Genomic DNA, 25,225 nt, shown 5'->3' with positions numbered 1-25,225 from the left:
TCTCAGAGCCTAAGGTGACATCTTCTGCGCGATAGTCTCATACTCAGTTTATAATCACAGAAAAAAAGAGAAAAACAGCACATGCTCACATGGCATTTAAACAATTAATTGTTCATCAGTGATTATCTACAGTATTTAATGTTCTTGCAATCAACTGACACTTGATCAACTTAGCGCTGTTTTTTCCTCTTCCTCTTTAAACTTGTACAACAATGACAATTTAAACAGTCCATGCAATTTCCAAGTTTTAAAAACACTCTAACAGTGTGACTTTTTATGGAAACCTCTTGTTTTCCATCTTACACACATTTTAGATGGAAGTCTTTTGTTCATTCTTGATTATTTGAAATTCCAAACACTACCTTCTTTTTCAGGATGACCCTTTGAGTCTTGGTGTCCACATCGAGAACCAGTTCAGCACAGCTCACCAGACGCTTTTTCCCAACGGGTCTTTTCTCAACATTGCTGAATCAACAAAATGGTGCTGCTTATTTTTATGACTTTAAGATTTGTATGGCGAAAGTGTAGTGATATTTAAGGACATTGTTTTTAGTAAGTAATGGTGTTGGTCCTTACGGTGAGAAAGTGTGTGTGGCTGCAATGTAGATGAAGTTCTCATAGTAGAGCTTGTTGTATTCTCTGAAGAAGTTCATGTCAGATGTGACCTCTGAAGATCCAGCTCCCTTCACAGTCAGTGTGAGGTAGGGAGGCAGTGTGGGTTCATCACAGGCGTAGTCCAGGACTGAGCCTGCCTTTACCTCGGTGTGCAGCCGGATGTCAGCCACTCCATGCTGCCAGAACTGAATAGGCACCTGCAAGAGTTCAAACAATACAATCTATTCAGTATTATAATTCATTTATTGACTTGAGCTTTTTTTTAAATTCTTCATAACTACTTCTGTTACTTTCGTCATGTCCAGACCACAAAAACGTGGAGTTTATGGAGAGAGGACTGGGAGACCAGTAAGTTACTTGGTGACAGGACTCTTTTTTTCTTCAGTAATTATGTCCACCCCTTAGTAACAGGTCATTCTACTGAAGCTGTCACAGCAGCAGCTCACCTCAGAGATGTTGTCTATTTGAAAGGGTGGAGGCAGCTGGTCGGTGTCAGTGAAAGAGATCTGGTAGGTGGCTCCCTTCAGAGTGATCTCTGTCCGCAGGAAGAAACAGTTCCCCAGTGTGTCCCTGTTCAAATCAATCAATCAATCAATCAAAGTTATGCAGCAAAGGGCCGAGGCTGCAATCAAACCTACGGCCGCTACGGCAAGGACATAGACTTTGTATATGGGGCGCCCGCTCTGCCAGGTAAGCTTCTGGACGCCCCTTCACCTTCCATTTTCAACCCAAGAGCTTAATAATAAACTATTGCTAACTCAAGCTATTGAAATGATCTAAACACAATTTTTCAAGTAAGCAAAGTTAGGAAACTGATAAAATATATGAGTTATACAGCATACAGTAAATTCTTCCATCAAGATGTACTATTTGTACAGGAAAGTAAACAATGGATGTAAGCAGGTGCTTACAGAGCCATGGCTATGAGGAAATAAAATTAGTTGGTGCTGGAAAGTGTGTATCTAGCTCACCTCATGTTGACATGAAAGGACTTGGGTTTGTTGACCTCGAAGCCTCCAGACCAGGTGCAGTTGGGGGTGTCCATGAGGCGCACACACAGCAGCTGGTCATAGTCGTTGCGAGGCCAGTGGAAGACAACACTAGAGCCCGGCAAGGTGGAGATGTAACCCTCTGGGTTGGCTGTACCCTAAAACAAATGTTTTCATCAATGATGTCTGTCATATTGTATTTTTATTGTCCCATTGCAGGTGAAGCTTAATCACTTTCTTGTGATACAACTAAACAGTACACTAAAATATTTCTCTGCCTAGTTTGACCACAGTTGGTGAACAGTGACTAACAGCTGCATTAGAGACTCCTCCACTTGGATTGGTTATTTTTGGTGCCCCTCAGTAGATTCTAGCAATTGCCATTTGCGAGGTAGATAACCTTTCTCACAGGTCATCTGTCTCATGTACTTCTTTCAGGATATGGTGACAATTTCAGCAAATATGAGATAGTTGTTGTTTTTTACGTACAATTTACCAACTGTAGCTTTAAGCTTTTGCCCATTCTTGTTATACCTCTGCCTATAGCATTCTTGCTGTACCTGCCTCCTCATGCCGGCTCCTGCTCTGCCTCAACACTACTGTGGATCAGCTCAGCTCTCCCCTGCTCTCTGGAATCCCTCTGTGCAGGTCCCTGCCCGTTTTCCCTGTTTTACCCACCTCCTCTGCTCGTCAATGCCTTAAACTCTGGTTGCAATAACTCAGTAATATCAGTCTGTGGACACCAGCAGTGAAAAGGTCCTCCAGGCTAAAGAAGGAAGCCTCTCGGGTTTGGTTGGCCCAGGGTCTCCTGAAGCAGGAGAAAGGTAAACCTGTGTGGCTGTGGTGGTCAACAAAGGTGTGGGAGAAGTTCAGTTGGCCTAAAAGAAGTTCTGGCAAATCCTCAGAAGACCCTCAGAAAGGCCAATCAGGTTTTTTTCTCAGGCTGTTCTCAGAAGGGGAGGAGAACTGCTGACCCGGACAGGGGATCAGACCTAACATTAGCCAGCATGCGGGCTTTCGGCCGATATCACGTAGTTTTCTGACTGATGGGACTATCAACAGACAAAATGTCCAGTGGGATGTATGCCAAATAAATAAATACATTCAATAAAAGCATAATAGACATGACAAATTAAATATAAACTTATATCATGCAGGCCAGATTTTGGGCTATTAACCCTTTGAAACCTGAGTGAATTAGCTAGATTTCTTTCAAAAACATGGGAAGGAGGCAATGAGCAATGAATAAAAGAAATGACAAAAAAAAATTAGCAAGAAATTAGTAAAAAGTAACCCTAGCCCTAGCCTTACGGCCTGAAAATAAGTACAAAAATGAAAAAGAGGGAGAAAATAAAAAACAACCAAGGATATGACCTGAAAAAAGTGCTCATAAATTATATTAATTTTAAATATGTAATTATTTATCATTATAAACATAGTTTTTCCCTTGCTTTATTGTTTATTGTTTCCCAAGACATTCCCCCCTTGCTTTAATTTTTTTTAAAGCAACTAATTTCCTGCCATTAATGAAACATTTGTTATTAAGTTGCTAATTGCCTTTTTTTCCATGTTTTAAAAGAAATTTGTCAATTTGCGTGGGGTTCAAAGCTTTATATACTTGTGAAAGGCATTTAAAAGCAGCACAATAAAAATGATGTTGCTCCAGTTTTAAAATCGTTAATTACAAACAGATCACTTCATTCAAAGAACCTGAATGAATGTGTCTCTGCCGCTTTAGAGTATACAACACATCCACAGTGCTCATGGTTAGCATTCTTGATGGAGTCACGTGACAGTATTTCGGATCATGTTCTCCGGGAAGACCTCCAATACACTGTGGGTCAGAAAACACCAGGTCACCACGGCTTCACCACGGTGGAAGGCAGAAGATTCAAATTGGTCCAATTTTTCATGGAACTCAGCATGCTTCCTTTAAGCGCCCATGTTGATCAATGGGCCGTTCACAATGGCTGCAATGTTGCAGCATTTTTCATGAAAACGACCATGTCCCCAAGACACTCCTGTGGGGGGCACTGTAGAAATACAGAGTTGTTGCAACAAGCCATCCGGTCAGTGTATAACCAAAGTGAGAATTGTGTGAGTCAGTCATGTTTCAAATGGGTGCTTGCATTGACCCTTGTCACTAATCCTGTTTGTGATATTCATGGACAGGATCTCAAGGCAGGGCAGGGTGTAGAAAGAGGTTTAGTTTGTGGATCTCAGAATTACGTCTCTCCTCTATGCATATGATTTGGTTCTGTTGGCTTCATTACACCGTGACCTTCAGCATGCACTGGGGTGGTTTACAGCCCAGTGTGACATCGTTAGAGTCAACACCTCCAAGTCTGACACCATGGTTCTCTGCTGCAAAACAGTGGATTGCCCCCTCTGGGTTGGGAGAGAGGTAGACCCCAAGTACAGAAGTTTCAGTATCTTGGGGTCTTGCTCATGAGTAAGGGTAGAATGGAGCATAATGTAGACAGGTTATTTGTCATTGTGTCAGCATTTAGGCACTGTGCTGGACTGTTGTGGTAAAGAGGGAGCTGAGTCAAAGCTCTTGATTTACTGGTCCTTTTGCGTCTCAGCCTTTACCTACGGTCATGAGTTTTGGGTACTGACTGAAAGAATAAGAAGGAGGATACAAGTGGGAAAAATTAGTTTGCTCTGGTGGATGTCTGGGCTCAGACTTAGAGATAAGGTGAGGAGCTAAGACATCTAAAGGGAGCTCTGAGTAGAGCCAACGCTCTTTTAAATCGAAAGAGGCTAGCTGATGTGGTTTAGGAATCTGATCAGGACCCCTCCTGGGCGCCTCCTATAAGAGGCCCTGAAGTAAGCACAGAATACTTTGGTCTGGGATTGGTTAGGATCCCCCAGGAGGAACTAGAAAGTGTTGGCGTGGAGAGGGGCTTCTGGAATACCTAGCTCAACCTGCTACCCCCACAACAAAGCCCCAGATAAGCAGATAAAAACTAATGGATGTTAATACATTATCATATGTTCCCAGTCCAAGCCTCTGCCTCTGTGTCTGCACTTGGGTTTAACCTTCAACGCAACACCTACAATAACATCACAATATCAATATGAGATATTTGGTCAAAAATATTGTGATAATTGATTTTCTACCCATTGCCCAGCCTCAAAACAACCCTGGCGGGCAAATAAGCCAATCTGAACTGATGCTGCGACGCTGTATAAGGTGTGTGTTTTAACCTCTCGGCTATCAGAACACCCTGTGAGCACTTCATTTCTAAGTTATTTCCTTACCTTTCCTCTTGCAAACTCTCTCTGAGCAAAGGCCAGTTTGTGTGTAGAGCGGTTGTCCAGCAGGTAGCGTGGGGCAAACGTCACTATGTGAGTGTCTCTGTAGCGTCCTTTTCCTTTCCGCACACTAATGCCTGTGTTGATTAGACAGGGAACAATGGAGGTCAGACAAACAGTTTGTTTTGATGATGTGTGTAGAACAGATATTATAGATCTAATGTCAACAACTGGACAATAAATGTCCAGATATCTGCTATACAGATCTTTGGTAAATGCATCGCAGTGCCAAAAAATCCTAGCGCAGTTTGGCAGTGAGGGAGTTCTGCTTTATGTCAGAAGATAATATATGTGCTATTAACTGCCCCCAATACGAAATAGGGACTACAGATTTAGTGCAAAAATAATTCTGAATGATGGCCAAAAAGCTGCAGATTTGCACCAAACATTCCACTCAAAGTTTAAAAAGAGGGCAGAATATTATGATAAAAGAGGGGATAATACTAAGAGAAAAGAACTATTAGAGTCCTCATCAGAGGTAAAACTGAAGGAATTTCTGATCACATAATAATAAAGTACTGAGACTCACCATTTAATTTATCTTATATTCCTTTGCAAAATGAGATATGTGTGCAGGAAAACTAATCAGAATTGATCATAAATAACTGCAATTTCATGAACTATGCTACACATAAATACATATATTTTATTATATTTATATAATATATATATATAGCAATTTAAAATTAGATATACTGTCACACAGTTTTATGCCTCTTCACACCAGTCAAGTTGCACTCATAGCTTACACCCATGTATGTAAAAAACATGGATACTTCACACACAGAAGATCTCTACAAACAGTTTCAAGGAGGGCACCTTGGATGACTCGGTGGTTGTTGGGTGTATAAGAGAGGGAGAGGAGGGGGAGTACAGGTCTCTGGTGGACAACTTTGTGGAGTGGTCTGAACAAAATCACCTGAGGCTGAATGTTAACAAGACCAGAGAGATGGTGATCGACTTCAGGAAGAAGAGGACGTCCTCACAGCCTTTACAGATCCGGGGGTAGACTGTGGAGGAGGTGGAGGCCTACAAATATCTGGGTGTAGTGATCAACAGGACTGGAAATCTAACACTGACGCTGTGTACAAGAAGGGGATGAGCAGACTCTACTTCCTGAGGAAGCTACGATCCTTCAATGTGTGCAGCAAGATTTTGGAGATCTTCTACCAGTCTGTTGTCTCCAGTGCCATCTTCTTCGCTGCTGTTTGTTGGGGTAGCAGCATCAGAGCCAGTGACACCAACAGACTTAATAAAATCATTAAGAAAGCTGGCTCTGTGGTGGGTTTCAGGCTGGAGGCCGTGGAGACTGTGGTGGAGAGGAGGACACTTAAAATACTGCTCGCCATCATGAACAATGCACTCCCTCCACCGCACACTGGACCGACAGCGGAGCACCTTCTCCAACAGACTGATTCAGCTTCGCTGTCGAAAGGACAGATACAGGAAATCTTTCCTGCCACAAGCCATCCACCTGTACAATAACTCACCTCTATCTGCTGTTTAAACTCTGGCCATGTCACTCTACACTGCTGACTTTATTTTGATTTATTCAGATACTGTTCCGCACTTTACACATGTATATATGTATAGTCTCTTAGTTTTTTTTTAGTTTTTTTTAAGTGTATTCCTTTATATTCTATTAATACTGTTTGCTCTTTATTCTCTTTGTTCTTACTGCATGGCACTGCTACACCCCAATTTCTCAGTTTTGAGATCAATAAAGTATATCTATCTATCTATCTATCTATCTACAAGAATGTGCTGTCTGGCCGGACAGACGCATGTATAGATGTACAGATGGACAGAGATCCCAATTACATAATACCTCTGGCCTCTGCTATTGCTAGTGCTGAGGCATAAAAAAATGGTTTCCCCTGATGCCAAGCCTATGTATCCTTTGGTCTGAAGATCAGGATCAGGGTGGATCCTGTGTTTCTAATTCAACTCACCTATGTTGTAGATGAGGCCAGGTCTGTTCCCGTGCTGGATAACCTTAATTGCTCTGACTCCACTCCCTCCGTCCAGTGAGAAGCCCTGGCACCAGCCTGGAACTCCGTCTGGGTGGATGCCTTTCCCGATACGCATGGTACACCTGACAACAAGATAGATAGGGAAAAAGTAGAAAAAAAAGGATGTGGCAGCTGTGACTCAGAAAGTAGAGCCAGTTGTCCTCTAATCATAGGGTTGGTGATTTTGTCATTTGCACGTTAGCAATTTCTTGGGCAAGTCACTGAACCTAAGGGGGCTGTTGCCATCAGTGTTTGTGTGCAGTCCAATTTCTAGGTACAGTAAAAATAATAAAGTATGAATCTCAGTCAGTAAAAACACCAGGAGGATGCCTGTTCAGGAGAAAACTGCTCATTACCAAAGACATATCTAATCCTGATGTGTGTGCTCAGGAAAAGAGAGAGGACCAGAGAGGCTGGTTTGTGACACACTTACATAGCAGGCTGCTCCTTGTCAGTGTAACAAAAAAGTAATGGGCTAAGGCTTCGGGCCAACTCGTGCTCCTCAAACTGGCCTGCTGCATCAGCTTTACCATTGTCCTGACGGAAAATTAACGGCAGACCTGAGGAAAAAACATGACTTTAAGGAATGATAACAGAGAAGCCTGCTCTGACAGCAACGTCTGAATTGGTTTTTTTTTTAAATGTAGTACCGCAGTAAATAAAAACTAGACATCATCTCACAGCGGGCTTAATGGCCCCTCTCCTACTTCTGAACCCCCTACATACCTGTAAAGTTACATCACTGCATCAGACAGAAAGACGGACGGACAAACACCTGGCATAACCCTCAAAATTGCCTTGGTAGTTCCCACCACAACAGATGTAACCAGGATCACATTTTGACACACACACACACACACACACACACACACACACACACACACACACACACACACACACACACACACACACACACACACACACACAAGGAGAAGCGCTGACTTTACCCGTCTTGTTGATAAGCCAGTAAGGGGCAGAGATCAGGATCTTTAGTGCTCCTTGGGCTCGCAGGATGATGCGGATGGTGAGGCAAAGCAGATGTTTGTTGGTGTCATACAGCCTCATGCGTACCACATAGTTCTGAGTCCCAGGAGGGATCAGCAGCTCTTTGCAAACAGGGAAGTTCTCCAGCAAGACTCCTGAAGGACACACACCATGAAACCAGGAGTAAGGACAAGGAAAATGTTTAGGAAATAAATAGCAGCCTGTAAGGGAATGTTGGCCCTGACCAAGCTCCATGTTCTGTGAGGTGTCGGCAGCGTGAAGCACAGCCTCTTTCCCAGGCTTCAATGAGCCTCTGATGGAAGTTCCTTTGATGTAGTAGTTGAGGTCACAGGGCAGGAGGTTGGCCAGCACCATGGTGGGCAGCAAGTAGATGGTGTGGCCCGGCTGACGGTAGATTTGCTTTGCACTGCCAGAAATCCTCTTAGCAGGCTGCTGGTCTGGGTAGTTCTCCTTTTTGATGACCACACAAAACCTGTGAGATGCAGAGGAATGAAGGGAATGATGCAAGACATGAGGAAGACCAGAACCAAGAAAAAGACTTCTGTATTCACTGACTGTATTCACCTGAAGTTACGCTTGAGGCTGTCATCAAAGTCTGCTGACTGACACTCCCTCTTACTGCTGCTGATCTCTCCAGGTCGCTCCACGCTGGTCCAGTGGATGGGAACCTTACAGAAAAACAAGCCCAGGCCTTTGGGCCGAGCTTGCAGCCGCCAGGATGTCAGGTGGAGGGGGACTGCCAAGGCCTGGCCAGGAAGGATAGGAGGCAACACCACTGGTTCTGCCAACACAGACACACAATTAGCTACATTTAAGTGACACAATACAACATAAATAAGATCAAATAATACGAAATAAAAAAAAAAAAAAAGGATAAAAACTAATGGAATGGAACCAAATAAAATGGAGCAGTGTCTTACTGTCAGGAGCAGAGGGGCTGTCTAGTCTGACCTCCATTGGAACATCCAGCCGGTTCTTCACCATGAGGGCAGAGCGGACAGTGATGACCTTCCTGGCACTGCCCTCCATTGTGATGGAGAAGACCACTCTGACTGGAGGAAGGGCTGAGAACTGAGGGGGCGAGGAGATTCATACACCATATAATGTCATCGTTTCAGTTCACACTAAGGATCTGTGTTGTTCAACTACTGCTTCCATGAAATGCTGCTGACATCCAACCAGGCTTTTATTTGAATTATCATTAATATTCTTATTGTTAGAGACAGCAGATCAATTCTTAAGTCCCTGTGTTATGAGAATGTACATTTAAATGTTTTCTGATCTTCACCTGTCTGAAATTTATAGTAAATCTAAACTCAACACTTCTGTCGGTTGTCTTGATTTAATTCAGACTGTTACGGGTAACAGCTCTCATTTCCAACTTTGACACATTGGAATCTTTCAGAAACATAACTTTGAAAACTTATCCAAGCAGCTGAATCAAACACAATATTACATTTGAAAACTGTCTTTATATTGGAAATCTCTCTCTGTTATGCTCTTTCATTTTTTGCCTCAATCTTTATTAGAGCCAAATATTTTGTTTCCTTGTGTATTTTGAGCAATATAGCTGCTACTGTGGAAGTAAACTCTATTCCAATGGCTGACTTTGAATGCTCACTGCTTTAGAAACGAAGCTTGGCAGACTCACATAAACATGGGGGTGGATGATGTTGGTTCTGCTAATAGGACTGCCAACCTGTGACAGAGTCAAGGAGAGAGGCTTCACGTCAAATTTAAGGCCAGTCTGTTGAAATCATTAACATTCGTGACATGAAGTTTGGATTTTAGTTTTTGACTTGTGCTCACAGTATTGGAAGAGTTGTTTCTGTCTGGAGCTGCATAACGGAAGAAAACGCCCACTTTGTCCACAGACACCGGCTTGACTTGCTCCCATCCACACACCCGAACCAGCAGCTGGTGCAGCTTCAGCTCATGGGTGTGTCTGCAGAGGAGGAGGCAACAAGGGATCACTGACACAAAATCATAATCTATAAAATGCATTTGTGGGAACAATACAATAATTTCATTGATTATGATTGAAGGAAATACAGAGTAGATTTCAGCGTCACTACACAGATGTATGTTTTATAACCAAAGATGGATTTTAGCTATCATTTCTCTTGGCTTTGATTAAAAAAAGAAAAATGTTGGTATCTGCTTAGTTGTTAAATTAATGCTACTAGCAGCAGTTGTCATGTCCTACTTATACTATGACCTTTATTTCCAAAATTGACATAAACAAAACTTTTTAAGTTAAGTTAAAAATTTTTAAGTATAACAGAAAAGGGGAAAGGCAGGTAAATAAAAGCCAAATCTGACAGGATAGAGAGACTTTATCCCCTTAATTGAAAGATTCTTTATGCATACCGTTGACGGGTTAATTTTTATATGATGTCACCAAAAAATCTTATCTAATATGTTTGCAATACTTAACATGTACTTTTAAATTTTCTGTGCTTCTGTTACAAGTATCTGTGAGTGTGTGTGTGTGATGTGTGTATTTACATTAGTGTACTTAAGCGAACGCTGAAATCCTGGATCTATATGTGGAAGCCATAGTATGACCTTAGGCAGCCTGGCACCACAAAGTAACTCTTACTAATACTTTAAATATGTTAGTTTTACGAGCTACCATGACTTCAAACTATGACATGAAAACTGGTGTGTAAGAATCTGTGCCTGCAATTTATCCATGCAGAACTGTTTCCAATGCTTTGTATTGAATATGCTTTTTAAATGTTTTAAATATGATCAATATTGTTGGCTGATCAATTTTTCTTTCTCATCTGATTGAACATCAGGAACGTCATCTCAGAAACATCTTGTAAGCTAATCTATTCATGACAACCATTCCAAATATCAGACAGCCGGTCAAGGAAACTGTTGCCAAGTTAATGTTATCAGGGCAGTGACACTGATGGTCAAACCAATCAACTGTTTCAATAACAATATCATTTTCAATAAAGAATCAGAATCAGAGCTGTACCTGTGGCGGAGCTTCTCGCGGGCTTCGAACTCAAAGGGAATCTCCTCCCCAGGCAGCACCTCCCTCCACTGGCTGACATTGTGAGTGTCATCAGTTCCTGGACCGTGCACATCTGAGATCGAGTCTGCACTGCTGCTGTGTGACAGTGCCACCCTGTGGGGAACATGTGAGCAGCTTTATCTGAGGACAAAGTGTATCTGAGATCAGTTTCTATCCTTAACCCTTGGAACTCTCTGCTGGAGAGATGCCTCTTACTTCTAAACGTCTGCACTTTCACATCTTCATACCACAATTAGTACTAATTAAAATAAAAACAAAAACCTATCTCAGAGCTTTGCCACAAGGTAAACTGTCAATGTTAATAAAATTACAATGGCATTGTTCAAACACTTTCTCCTCCAGAATTGTCTTACCAAATTTTCCGTTGTGAATTGTAGTATGTGGTATTGTCAGATATTTTTCTGTAATTACTGTTTTAAGAATATTTTAGGTCACCCCATAAAACTTTAAATGTGAAATGTGCTCCACATCACCACTGTGCAACACATCATTGTGTTGCACAATGACATAATTTTGCTGTTTTGCTCAATTCGAGGAAAAAAAAAAGGTCAGTGCACTTTCATTTTCGAACCTGGTGTACTTGCTTACAAGTCCAGTCATCCTTCAAACCTGCCAAACATGCTGTATCTCCAGTTTGTAGTGATTAGAGATGATTATGGCCACACCTACCTTGTGGGGGTCGTAGTTAGAGTAGCAAACCACATGGTACATCCTGTCTGGTTGCGCAGAGCATATGGCACAAATGGCTGCCTCCTCTTGGACAGCTTCACATCTGTTGGAAACAGAAAAGAACAACAGAACAGAGAGAAGGTGAGTGTGCATGACCTTTGACAGGATTCAGTGCTAACTCCAGTACTGTATGGTCAAATCCAACAGTCATTGTGCTTGATTTCTTCTTAGGCTGTGAGCACTACAAGCAGACAAGGCAGAGGTGCCTTGGAATTCTTTACTTTCAAGGGACATGCCACTAATTTTACATAAATGGATCAACTTAGTAGACAAAAGGACAACTAGTCAGCTTGCGAAAACAGCTGTTTAGTATCTCCTCAGACAATAATTGAGCTCGGGCTGGGAGATCACAAAGAGACCATTGAACAAAAAGCTTACATGATGTACTGAGGATGTGAAAAGACACTTTTAGGCACAATATACAATGTTTATGGATCTAGACCCATATTTAGGGCTAAAGATCAAAATGTCTTTGCTCTTGTTGCTTTTAATTATTTCTGTTGTTTTTTCTTAAATGTGTCCCCAACGTTACAGAAATTACTGCAGTACTCCATTAAAAAAGGCAACTTTTTTTAGAAATGAAAAATCATATTTTTTGTTAACTTGCATTTACAACAGTGTAGAAGTTATAATTGGCTTGGCTCTGTCAATTGATCATTTTTGATGTGCTACAATGTATATACAGATCAATGTGTGGAATTGACTACAAACTAAAAGTACAGAAACACAAATGTCAATTTATAGATCACATATGATTTTCCAAGAAGGCACTAAAAGTTATCTTACCATCACACTGAATTATTAATGAATATTGCCATTTTACAGTGCTATAAAAACTCTTGTCCTTTCACACCACAGTAAATCATATTAAACAAAAGTAAGAAAATAGATATAAATGTAAGCAGACTACCTTGTATTTAAAAAAATACATCAATCTACCTTAGAATAAAGAAAGATTGGCAACCTCTGTGTCCAGCAGGTCTTTATTTTTCATTTTACAGGTTAACCCTTTAGTTTAATTTTTTTCCAATGTATTTATAAACCTAACATAGTATAAAAACTACTGGACACAAAAGAAACTGCCCAAAATGTGCAATCAGATGAAATGTCTAAATCAAATGCACCAAAGCACACTACCCCACCACACCACCACATGTACACTACTTATGTGCCATAATATGAAGTTAATTTTCACAATGAAATCATAGCTGTAGCTCATGCAGTGGAAACCAAATGGTGAACAAGTCATGCTGTTCAGGCAACATTGAAAACAAAGAGAAACGTCAATCAGTCTAAAAGAGGAGGACAGACGGGACAGGGTGTAGTCTAGAGACTTATGTCAGTGAAGTCTAATCAGACTGATTTTTAACACTGTTGCTATCACTTCTGAAATCAGCTGTACCACTGAATATACAGTCAGTCACCACTGCAGATCGAATGTCCAGCCGCATGTCCCCTCTGTGGGGATGCAGGCTGAGAGGGAGACCTGCTACAGCTGGGTCTGAAATTTGAAACTGCTGTGTTGTAATAAACCACAACCAGTGGGACACTATGGTCCAGTTTACTAAACATTTTGTGAGAGAGATGTGCTGCAACTACTTGACTATAAAGTTCCATAACTGATAAACACAACTAATGACTCGAATGTGTAAGTTATTACATAATTACACATCAGTGAGAAAAATTAATCTATTTATTTGATTTTTTTTACACATCAATGTGGTTGAATATATAGTTCCTTTGATCACTTAATTAAAAGGCTCTGTGAAGTTTTCGTGTTAACAGACAGAAGTTACCTTTATGTTCAATGTTGTTTTTTGAGTCCGGTATTGTTAACATTTATATGTATTAGCTTGTGATCTTCACATGCACATTGCTGCCACCTGTTGATTAGTTGAACCTGATCACAATATGACACTATTGGTAGGACACCATACAGCATCACGTGCATGCACATATCCTTGTGCATGAGACAAACAGCTCCTCAGCACTACTAGAGGTCCTGAAATCCACAGTGAAATTGTAATAAATATTGTGAATAATAATAATAATAATAATAATAATAATAATAATAATAATACTTTATTTACATATTGGAATTTAACATGCAGACATGTTTACACTAAAAACTGTTTTACTTTCACGTTATTATTTCTCAGCCAAGAAAAGTATTGAGCCTCAGCTCCCCCCAACAAAGAAATGACATAAGATGCCTTCAACTCCCCACAGATCAGAAGAAGAAAAAGAAGAAGAAGAAGAAGAAGAAGGAGAAGGAGAAGGAGAAGAAGAAGAAGAAGAAGAAGAAGAAGAAGAAGGAGAAGGAGAAGGAGAAGAAGAAGAAGAAGAAGGAGAAGGAGAAGGAGAAGAAGAAGAAGAAGAAGAAGAAGAAGAAGAAGAAGAAGAAGAAGAAGAAGAAGAAGAAGAAGATTGCACACAAACTGCCTGAGCCATTTCCTGCACAACAGGTGTCCTCTGTAAAAATGGAGCATAATCTGAGACTGACATGATAAGGTGGAGATAAAAAATAAGGTTTTATATTAATTGAAGGCACATATATAAACACATTTATAATTTACTAATTTTCATATTAAATTTTTTCATTTGTAGCATGCATTTATTTCTATGTGATTTTGGTTTTCCCCTTTGTTGTGAAACACTCATATTGCTATAAACTACATAAAATTTAATGATAATCACTGATTCAAAAGAAAACGTCTTTATCTCTATTTAGAGTTTATGGTTTTGGCACTGGCAGATTACCAGGAGCCACAATCAAAGATATATCCAATATTCCTACACATTGTGGTTGTTTTAACTTGTTCACTCAGAGGCAAATATATAATGATTGTTTCTCTACTAAAGAATAGTTCTGCAGCAATTATGTATGTATATGTATAGCATATATGTATAAACACACACACACACACACATATATAGACATATACAAGCTGTGTCAGCACCAGTGGGAAACAAATCATGATGGCTGAATGACAGCTTTGATCTGAATGTGCAGCTGAAGGGACGAACTGGGAGTCTAAACTCTGAAATGTACCTCTGGAATGAATCTGCTGCTCGAGGCAGGTCAAACTGGCTGTGCTCCTAGTTCTAAGTTGAGCAAGAGGAGCACCTGACAGCAGAGAGAGAGAGTTACTACACAACAGAGACACATGCAGAGGGAACACACAAGAGGGTTACAGGTTCGTCCTCCTCGTTCCTTACTCCATGTAGGCAATCAGCACTCTGCAAATCAATACCATTATGAAAAGTGCAGTTCATTCTCCACTTTAACTTATCTCCCTTCTGTTTCCACATGTTCAGCACAGCAACAACATGTCACAACAAGTCCATCAGTTCCTATTCAACTGACGGACCAGGAGAACTTGGCTGACAAGTGACAGGTTTTGTGGTTAGTTTGACTAATTGATTCTACTTACATGATAAAAGGCTGAAACAATGCAGCCAAAACCTCTGCTGCCTTCAGCTCTTTAGAATAGAGCAACCCATCAACCATGTTTCTCACAGGACCAACACATACATCCACAGTCACCACAAACAGTCCTACTGATGCTAAACCACAATTTTTAATAAGAACTGCTTATTCTGTTTTCTTTTTATCAGCAAATTGCCTGAAAAGCTGACAATGTGTTAATCCGCCTTTTTTTCCTCAGCAGCTCATCAGCTCAGAGACAATACATTTTACTCCAACAGGAGGAATGAGTGCATTTGATAGGAATTATTTTCAGCAGTGGATTTATCCACATTTGGTGCTCTAGTGAGTAGTTTGAGCGGCTGGACAGTGTATATGACTTTGAGTCAGAACAAATTACAGTCTGTGTGTTTATGGTAATGAGGGAACATGTCACCCAGTGCAACAGTGTGGCTCACTGCTGGGTTTTAATAGTTCAACGAACGAGGAAGAAGATATATCAGGCTTTGATACACACAGGACTTGTTAGTAGATACATTTACCAACCGTTCTTACACAAAGTGATGAAATAGTGTTCAGATTAAGTTAATAATACACCTTGCACCTTCTCTCTCCCTTCCTCTGTAACTCACTGTCTCTCTCTCAAACACGCACGCACACACACACACACACGCATGCACGCACACACACCTTGGCAAGTGTGTGTGTGTGTGGTGCTTGTCTCTATTCTCAGTCTTCAGTCCTGACAGTTGTGCTACTGTGATGCATCTTTTTGTTCACATCACAAATAAATATGATAGCTTGTTTGACGTTCACTTCCTGCAGAAGGACCTCCACTTCAGAACTAATTAAGTCTGTTTTTCAGTGTTTTGAGTCCATTGCTTCACCCTATTCAGCCTTTTTTTGACATTTTTGACGTCATTCTCTCAAATTCTGTGTGTGCACACAAACTCTCATGCCTTTTTTGGGGATTTTCAGGGAATTTACCCTTGCAAATTAGGACCAACCTGTATGTGTTCGTAACTTACAATGATAGTGGACTTCTTTATTATGAGAATACAGGTGTGAACACATTCTTTCATAAATTTGATGCAGACTTTTCGTAGGACCTAGCTTGAGAAAAAAATTAAGAAAAAATGTAGAAAGGTACTGGTGAATGACGCCTGCTGTTGGCTTGGCTTTGTCCATTAGATTAGATCCATTAGGGTATCACCATCCCTGTAATTTTATTTTAGTGTCCTTTCAGCTGCTAGATACAGCTGCTACACAAATAACTGACCAAAGATCACATCATGCTTTCTCTCATGTGTATTTAACTGTGCAATTTTTGCAAGAGTGGAAAAGTCATGCACATTGTGTTGCTATGTTGACATGATAGCTCTGACTAGGAAACAACAACAAAGTCAATATCTTAATAAGATGATATCAGTAGAGTAAAGATAAAGCCTAAGAGGTCATCTAACTTTAAAACAGTAATATGGCTATCTTCTTATCTTTTCTTTAGTTTGATTTTTTATTATCCAGGATGCCACCTCTGAACATCCAATAAATCAACTCAAAACATATTTTTGACCCAGACCCAGAAGTTCTTTACTCTCCAGTGGGGCTGGGCGATTAAACAATAACAATATCAATCACGAAATAACTTTTCCTCGATTGAAATATGAGAGGCAGTTGACAGAATGTTGACAGAACGCATTGCAGCCATGTTTTGACAGACAACACCAACAGCCAATGGTAATAAGAATAGCACCGCAGCAAACCAAACGACTTTGACTCTAGAGCAATCTACAGCTGAGTGTTTGACAACCAAGTCATATGTGCTTCCACAGTGTTTCATTGTCATGGATCAAACAGGTGATGGTACGACAGCAGCGCAGTGAGACAGACAAACAGAGCGGTGCTTCTCCTCATAGCAAGTGACTTCTTTAGACATCTACAGACTACTTGTTAGTTTCAGGTTTAATCAGACTTTGGATTAATTATTTGGAAACACCAGGAAACAGTGCTCTGTGTCTCATCCAGCCGCTTGTGCTGAGCTCTCATTATTATTACCAGGGGCAGATGTAATGTTTTGGGGGCCCAGGGCCACAAGCACATTACCTTATTTTCACCCTTTCTCTAACTGGGAATATTGGCGGGCTTCTGGCAGCTATAGGAGAAGTAGTGTTACGTAACAAGTAGGCCTACTCAAAAAAATGTTTTCCTGGGTAAAATGATTAATAGCACAGACATTTCACAGAAGATTCACAGAAGTTGAAGTCAGACTCCGGCAGTCAGGAGAGGCTGGCCTATTATCAGCACACTGTGCTTAAATTTAGCTGAAGTTTGTTTAAAATGGAGCTTTTCATTTTTATATAATGCTGGAAAGTTTAATAAATAATAATGAATCATATGTTTATTACACTCCAACAAACCATGGTCAAATTAAACTGTCAGTGAACTATGAGGGCAAAAAAAAAAAACACAAAAAAAAGCAAAAAGCAAAATGATCATTCATTAATTGTAGTCGAGTAAAATGTTCAGTTATTGTGATACTGATTCTAGGTATGAGGTCCGGACCTTTGTTGGGAGGAAATTTTAGTAACTGCTCCGCCAGTTGGTGATGCCTATTCTACAGTATATTTGTCATGTTCAATGTCTGACAGAAAATAAATATTTAAACCAAAATTAACCTTATGATATCTTCATATCTCACCTAGGAGTAAAGGGGAACCTTTAAGCTTGACGTGGCTTGTTGGATGTACAGTATATCGTGATATATATTGATATCGACATATATGAAAAAAACTATCGTGATAAGACTTTTTTCCATATCGCCCAGACCTACTCTCCAGTGACTCTCCATGTTTCAATGTGTGCAGCTGGAACTCACTCTGTCCCAAGCTGGGAGGGTCGACTGAGGAGCCCATCCAGGACAGGGGGGGTGAAGACTGGGGGGCCTGTTCCTCTGCGTTACAGTAGTCAGCTATCCAGGAGCTTTTTGTGGTGTTGTATTGCTCTGCAGGGAACAGATTTGTGGTACTGAATGATTTGATACAACGCTGCGTAAAACTCAAACAGTATTCAAACAGCTGAGCAGAGTGCCCACAGAAGCATGTTCCCGCCTTCACTCACCCAGCAGGACAGAAGTGATGTTGACGTCCAGTCTCTGCTTGGCTCGAATCCCCATCTTGAAACGTGATGGGTGGAGACGGCCAGCAGCCTGCTGCTGCCACAAGAGGAAGCAGGGCCAGGGCTCAATGAAGGGCTCCCAGCCTGGCGCGCGCGCGCGCACACACACACACACACACACACACACACACACACACACACACGTTACTTTCCCAAAATATTCAGTGATCAATCATCACTGGACCTAATGACCCTGCAGCTTTTTTCTTTTTTTTGGCTTTTATTGTCTTTAATGGACAAGACAGTTTAAGCGTGAAAGGAGGAGAGAGAGGGGAGGCGACATGCAGCAAAGGGTCGAGGCTGGGATTGAACCAGCAGCCGCTGCGGCGAGTATACAACCTCTTTATGGGGTGCCGCTCTATCCACTGAGCCACCAGGCGCCCCTACCCTGCAGGTTCAAACTGAGGTATGTTTAATTATTTCCATCTCTGCTGATCCACTGCAGTTTGCTTGCAGGTCAAATCAATCGGTTGATATTATCTTACTTGCTCTGCACACTGCTGTACAACATGTTCAAGATTCAATATTTAAGAAGTTTTGTTGCCATTAGAATGAGAATAAGCAAAGATTAACTCTGTTCATGGTTAGGAGGATGTTTTCCAAAAGATTGATGGTGTCCAATATATCACTGAAACACGAGTGAAATGTTCTCATGCTGTGTGTAAATGTTACCTGACAGCTCTCTGTTGTAGTAGTCTCCAGACAGAGTGAAGCTGGCATTTCCCTCTTTAATGGAACCAATGCGCTGCAGCACACAAAGCCCTACAAGAACAAGTCTGCAGATCACAATCAGGCTGAGATACAATATGTCATCTTAGCTAGTTTCTAATACTTACATTTACAGTCCACTGATTTAAAAGTTTTACATACAAGATATAGTTTGTTTGTTTTTAACATAGTTTTACAGTGTGCCTTCATTTAAGATAAAATGTGGCACCTGAGTTGTTAAATATTTCCACATAATTACAATCATTCTTTCCCAGTCTCCAGCATAATGTTTGAGGATAGAGTTGGATCTTGGATTATCTAAATGAGACTTACTCGAGAAGGTGACCTCAGCCAGTGGTATGTCACAGTCCAGACAGTCATCTATGAAACAGATGCAGACACTCTCAGCTTTCACCTCCACCCCAGACAGAGGAGCCGAGTGACTGCTGGAGCCAGAGTCAGCCCTGGCTCTGGCATGGCCAGCCATGTTCTCACCATTTTCCAGCAGCCATGTGGCAGCCTGGTCCAGCTGACCTGGGAGACACATTGCTATGTTTCATGGGTTTTCTTTAAATGATTGTAAAAAACATTGTAAGTTCTACTGTCTGATTACCAAGCACAGAGAACAGTATTTGAGGCGTCGCACACCTTTACAGTGGATCAGGGCTCTTTTGCAGTCCTCTTTCCTGAAGCCAAGGTCTTGTAAACGGGTCAGCTGACCCTCTGTGGAGACAAAACCACACATTCATAAACAGCTTTTCTGAGAACTGTAATAGTCTTTGGAATAACACATTGCCATCACTGTTACTAAACAGTAGCCTTGCAACGTTTGCATTTTGGACACTGATAGTAATTGTGTAAGAAAACCTAGATTTCTAACCTTGGCCTCTATAGGTTTGTCCCATCAGCATTTCATTGTACGTGTACAGTGACAATAAAGATATCTATCTATCTTTACACTTGTTTGGAATGGAGAGCTTCTGAGGAAGCATTAAGATGGAGGAAGACTAATAACTACGCCACAGGCTGCTTTTCACTTACCTATGAGGGCCTCAGTCTTCTGCCTGAAGCTGTCTTTGGTTGTAGGTGCGGCTTCAGTGCTAGCTGCAGAGGTGGCCTCAGAGTCAGAAGTCTGCGGAGAGCTGGCTGTAGGGATGGACTTGGCTATGGCCAAGAAGAGCTGAATGTCGTTGTAGGACAGACGAATGTCCAGAGCAGGAAACTGAATCTGCCAGAGAATCACACGCAAATTTAAAGGGGCAATTCACCAGATTTGTATATTACAGTCACTTTAATACTAACCGTGAGTACTAGTCATCCATTGAAAACAGTTGTATAACATTCTAAGCCTCATTCCCACTGCACAAAAAACCCACTAACATCTGGCTTTTTAATTCTGCGTTCACACCCAGGTCAAATGATTGTAGTGGTCACAGGTTTTTATCGCCGCCGGTTCTAAACAGCATTGACAGGAACGCAACACTCAAGTCATTGTCTGTAACCACTTGTCCATGTAAGGGTCACAGGGTACACCCTGAACAGGTCACCAGACTATCGCAGGGCTGTTCATGCTCGCATTCACACCTACGGGCAACTTAGAGTCCCCAAAATAACCTGACATGGATGTATTTGGCGTCTGGGAGGAAGCCAGAGAAGCCAGACAGAACCCCCGCTCACATGCAGAACATGCAAACTCCGCACAGAGGGGCCTTTCTGTCCAAGTTCTGAACCTTTCCCCAACCCGAGTTCAAACTGGGGACCCTCTTACTGTGATGCGTCAGTGCTAACTACTACACCACCAAGCCACGCAACACCCAGGTGAACACGCTAATTTCAGCTCCTTAACTGGCGAGATACAATGTTACTAACCATTTAGCGGGGTAACCTGTGTTTAAAAAACCTGCGTTATTGTGGTGGGATTGAGATGTCAGTCAGGAATTCGTATACTGACACAGCAGTGCAGATTGGAGGAGTCCCAGGCATTCCAGGGTGCATCAAGCATACAGGTGTGGTCACGCAGCTGATCCGAGAGGCAAGGGAGAACAAAGAAGACCTGGCAGTCGTTTAGTTAGACCTTGCCAACACCTACAGATCCATTCCACACATGCTCATAATAACAGTGCTGGCGGGACACTATGTTCCAGAGAACATCAAAGACCTGATACTGGACTACTACAACAGCCTCAGTCTGAGGTTCACCTCCACGGAAAGTGCATCTGCATGGCAATGCCTACAGAAAGGCATCATCACTGGTTTGCACCTTATCAGTGATCCTTTCACCTTGGCAATAAACATGCATGTCAAGTCAGCAGAAGTGGAGTGTAGAGGTCCCCTGTCTAGATCTGGCATCTGCCAACCTCCAATCACAGCCTTTATGGATGACCTGACGGTTATTCACAACAACATCAGTGCCAGGATGCCAGTGGCTCCTCGAAGGGCTGGAGAGGCTCATCTCATGGGCAAGAAAGACCTTCATGCCAGCCAAGTCCAGGACCTTGGTCTTGAAGAAGCGCAGAGTGTCAGACAAGCACTGCTTCTCTTTGGGAGGAGTACAAATCCCATCAGTGTCTGAAACTCCAATGAAGAGCCTTGGAGAGATCTTTACCTGCACACTCAGAGACATTGCTGCAGTCTAGTCAACTTCTGTTGAGCTAAAAGCCTACCCATCAGTGGTAGACAAGTCAGGTCTCCCAGGAAAGTTCAAGGCATGGATTTACCAGCATGGCATCCTGCCAAGGAGTCTCTGGCCACTGCTCATATTAAAAGTTCCAGTGACCATCTTGAAGGACTTTGAATACAACATCAGCCAGTTCCTACTTAAGGGGCTTAGCCTACCAAAGACCCATAAGCAGCATTGCACTGATACAACGCTGTGTTGATCTAGCCAACACCCCTGCATCCCAGGCGCTCAAGGCAGTTGCAGACACCGTGTACAGTGGTATTCAGCTGAGCAAACACACTAGGCACAACGACACCTTTGTCAGAGCGGGAGACAGACGGCATCCAGAGCCCAAGGCTTCAACCAGGCTACTAGTCTCAGCTCGTGACTGGCAGCTCAAGGTCGACTTAGGACAGCAGCTGAACACATTGTGAGGACGTCCCTTAGGCAAGATTTGGTCTTAACATCTGATATTTCCAAGCATGTGGTTATAATGGAGCCTACTGAAAAGAATGTATGAAGGAGGCTCACAAATGCAAGAGGGCCAAATATTTTGAGCTCACAGAAGAGTTGGGGGGCAGGGACTGATCTCTCCTGACTGGGTTGCCCAGGTGACGTTGTCTAATGATCAAAAGTCCCGAAACACCCTATGACCCTGGATTCAACACTGAAGATGAATCCAAGCTGCACCACATGGTGTTTGAGAAACAAACAGTGAAAGGATTCTTCTGTTCTGAAGAAATGAAGAAGTCTTTCGGATGAGAGGTGAAATGTCTTCAAGAAAACCAAGCATGCCCAGTTCCCTTTGATATAGCATTTAGAATGATCATGACTTGGATGACTAAGACGCTTCACCAACAGCTTGTATGATGTCTTCTCAAGGGTCTTGCTTTGTTAAGTCTAAGAGAATTAGTTCCATGGCTGACTCAGTTAGTCATGGAGGCTACATATTTATAAGGAGAAAACCTGTGTTATGACATGGAGGCGTGGGGTGTGAGACATGTAGTCATTTACCAGGTTTGGAGAGTCCCATGAAAGAGACTAGGGAGTTGCATTATGGGAAATGTAACGACTACACACAGCCTCTTGCCTGTTTCCAGTCAGCTCTGTGCGTTATCATGGATATGTTGTGCACACACCAAATTGCCAACAGTTTAGAGCACATCCCAACTGACTTTGGAAGAACCTTTTTGCGGAGACGCAACACAGCACCACTGTGTCATCCCTTGTTACATATTGCATATCTTATTTTGCCTGAGTGCTCAGCCCTGACCTCCAGTAGCGGCGGGATGTCCTCCACAGTGAAGGCGTCCAGCAGACCTGAGCTGCTCTGGTATGTGGGGCTCCCACACAGCTCCACCTGGATATTGACTGGGTCAATGATGGACAGTGCCGTCTCCTGCTCACTGCCCAGGCGACATGAGAACACCTGGGGGTGATAAGATAACTCAGAATTAAAGCTCATAAAATGATGATGTGTTGGTAGTTACTAGTACTCCTGCACTAATGCAGTTTGTAACAATAATCCATACTGAAACCACAGGTCTGATGCACTGAGCTTAACTGTACACTTTTGGCAATGGAGGGCAAGAGGAAGAGATGGAGTTGTAGGGTTACAGTACTGATAGAGGTTTTAGCAGTAGTGGAAATAGTATTTGCAATAGCAGCAGTAACACAATTATTACTTAAACCAGTTTCCAGAAATAATCATATTTGCACTGGCAAGTACAGGCGCAAGTATTATAGTCCAGTGATAAAGCAGTATTTCAGTTCATTCCTCATATATTTTACTAAGTTGCATCTGGATCCATATCGGTTTTCTTGTGCCATAATCATATGCCTTTAACAAGCATTTAAACCTGTGAAACCTGTTAAAATTTGTTTAATTTCTTTCAAAAACACTGGATAAACATTTTGAGTAAGTTAGCAAAAAAGTCCCACAGACTGCATTTTTTTTACTAATTTATTGTAAATTTTCGGGCCATTTCTTGTTTATTTTGGGAAGAAATCACGCCAACTTACTCAGGTTTCAAAGGCTTAATAATGCCGTGTCTTTGAGATTGTGATACTTAGATTAAAATAATCCTGATCAGTGGTAGCGGCTGTAAAACTACTGATATCAGTGCGTCATGTCTGACCATGACATCATACTATCAAAATGGGAGATGTCACCTCTATTCCTGCAAGGCTGCCAGAGAAGGGTCTGTCCAGTAGACGGGGTTTGTAGGTGAGGACAGTGGTGCCCTTCAGAATGATGGCGTTGGTATCCAGACAGGATGAGTCTTCCACAACCACAAACTCAGTGCCTGAAGATGCACACACACCAGGTCACATCCAGTTAAAAACAACACTGTGGGCAGGTTCCTAAACAATTTCAAAATCCAGGAGATCATTTATGCCAACATTTGATTTGGTCAAGGCGCAGCTTAATGCATCTTCATCATTTATTAATAAAATGAAATATGCTGCAACCAAATAACCCTCATAAAGCCTAAGAGCTAACTGGCTATTGAGGTGGTTTCTTCAGTTTTCAGCGGCAGATACTAGCTGTGTTCAAAACTGTTAGCCAAGATGGCGCCGTGAGAGTGGCAGCCTGTTGCAGTAGCTCTTTGAACATGTCTTTTTTTATTGTTTTCTATCAAGTTTTTATAGTGTTTTATTGTATTGTTTATGTATGTCTCTGTATGTCTTACGTGCCAAGCTGCTGTGACAACTAAATTTCCCTCCGGGGATCAATAAAGTCGTCTAAGTCTAAGTCTAAGTTCACTCATTCACTAAATCACTCACTCACTCACTCACACACTGTCCTTTACGTAGTGTGTATTAAGTAGTGAACGATATAGGGAATAACTGTACAAGATTTCGGACACTACACTGGAATTTTCTCCCTCCGGAAATACACGACTGCATTGCATTTTGGTATACGAGAGATAAATGTAGGGTACATCATATGTCAACTCAAATTTGCTGTGCATTGTGGGTATGTAAGCAGCAGTAATAGTGACAGCAGCATTAGCAATAGCCACAGAGGTCCAGCACCAATAATAAGCACTTTTTAACTAGATTTAATATCAAAGAAAAAACTCTTGTGCTTTATAATTTTGTTTCATGCTACTCTATTTCATCAGTTCAGGAGATGGATCTGGTCCCATGTGTGCAGAGTACATTATGTATTGCCTCCCTTAGCAACCAAATCCATATCATCTCAGTCACTGATGATTCTGCTCTGACCTGTGACGTTGATCTTGACCTCCAGACAGCGGTCCTGGGTGACCGGGACTGTGGACCTCTTGGTGACCACGCCACTCTTGACTGTCTTTGGCATGACAGCCCCTGTGGTGCTGGTGGAGCCCAAGTCAGTGCCAGTGTTACTGGGCCAGCACCGACAAGGCTCAGCATCGCCTGATGCCTTCTCCACTGGTACCCGTAGGAAGTCTCGCACTAGCTGAAGCCAGTCAAAGATGAGAAAGACCCTCAGGTTGTTAAGGACCACCGTGAAATAAGAGGAGTCACGTGTGGATCTAGGGGAGGATGGAACAC

General features: G+C 41.9%; 1 protein-coding gene across 6 annotated transcripts in view; it reads right to left on the bottom strand.

The window, feature by feature from the left end:
- Positions 1–25,225, bottom strand: part of vps13d (vacuolar protein sorting 13 homolog D) — a 130,559-nt gene that overhangs the window by 32,317 nt on the left and 73,017 nt on the right. For 4 of the 6 annotated variants that reach the window (XM_088082700.1, XM_088082699.1, XM_088082702.1 and 1 more), the window contains exons 31-55: positions 24,917–25,206; positions 23,858–23,991; positions 22,959–23,114; positions 20,068–20,254; positions 19,675–19,749; positions 19,360–19,560; positions 18,991–19,080; positions 18,262–18,402; positions 18,020–18,145; positions 14,770–14,844; positions 11,658–11,760; positions 10,929–11,081; positions 9,749–9,884; positions 9,591–9,638; positions 8,860–9,010; positions 8,504–8,720; positions 8,164–8,411; positions 7,882–8,073; positions 7,368–7,494; positions 6,875–7,017; positions 4,869–4,999; positions 1,587–1,762; positions 1,062–1,185; positions 577–812; positions 363–465 (exon numbers count right to left, since the gene is read on the bottom strand). In XM_088082700.1, coding sequence (XP_087938826.1) covers positions 363–465; positions 577–812; positions 1,062–1,185; positions 1,587–1,762; positions 4,869–4,999; positions 6,875–7,017; positions 7,368–7,494; positions 7,882–8,073; positions 8,164–8,411; positions 8,504–8,720; positions 8,860–9,010; positions 9,591–9,638; positions 9,749–9,884; positions 10,929–11,081; positions 11,658–11,760; positions 14,770–14,844; positions 18,020–18,145; positions 18,262–18,402; positions 18,991–19,080; positions 19,360–19,560; positions 19,675–19,749; positions 20,068–20,254; positions 22,959–23,114; positions 23,858–23,991; positions 24,917–25,206 — 3,763 coding nt within the window. The remainder of the gene's footprint in view (positions 1–362; positions 466–576; positions 813–1,061; positions 1,186–1,586; positions 1,763–4,868; positions 5,000–6,874; positions 7,018–7,367; positions 7,495–7,881; positions 8,074–8,163; positions 8,412–8,503; positions 8,721–8,859; positions 9,011–9,590; positions 9,639–9,748; positions 9,885–10,928; positions 11,082–11,657; positions 11,761–14,769; positions 14,845–18,019; positions 18,146–18,261; positions 18,403–18,990; positions 19,081–19,359; positions 19,561–19,674; positions 19,750–20,067; positions 20,255–22,958; positions 23,115–23,857; positions 23,992–24,916; positions 25,207–25,225) is intronic. The other 2 variants (XM_042491235.2, XM_088082703.1) reach the window with 1 other exon arrangement.

This window comes from Plectropomus leopardus, chromosome 9 (assembly GCF_026936395.1).
Source record: "Plectropomus leopardus strain MGB_pleo_1.0 chromosome 9, ASM2693639v1, whole genome shotgun sequence".
Classification (NCBI taxonomy): domain Eukaryota; kingdom Metazoa; phylum Chordata; class Actinopteri; order Perciformes; family Serranidae; genus Plectropomus; species Plectropomus leopardus.
The sequence above is the reverse complement of the archived record's forward strand: the minus strand, read 5'-3'. Positions and strand labels throughout refer to the sequence as shown.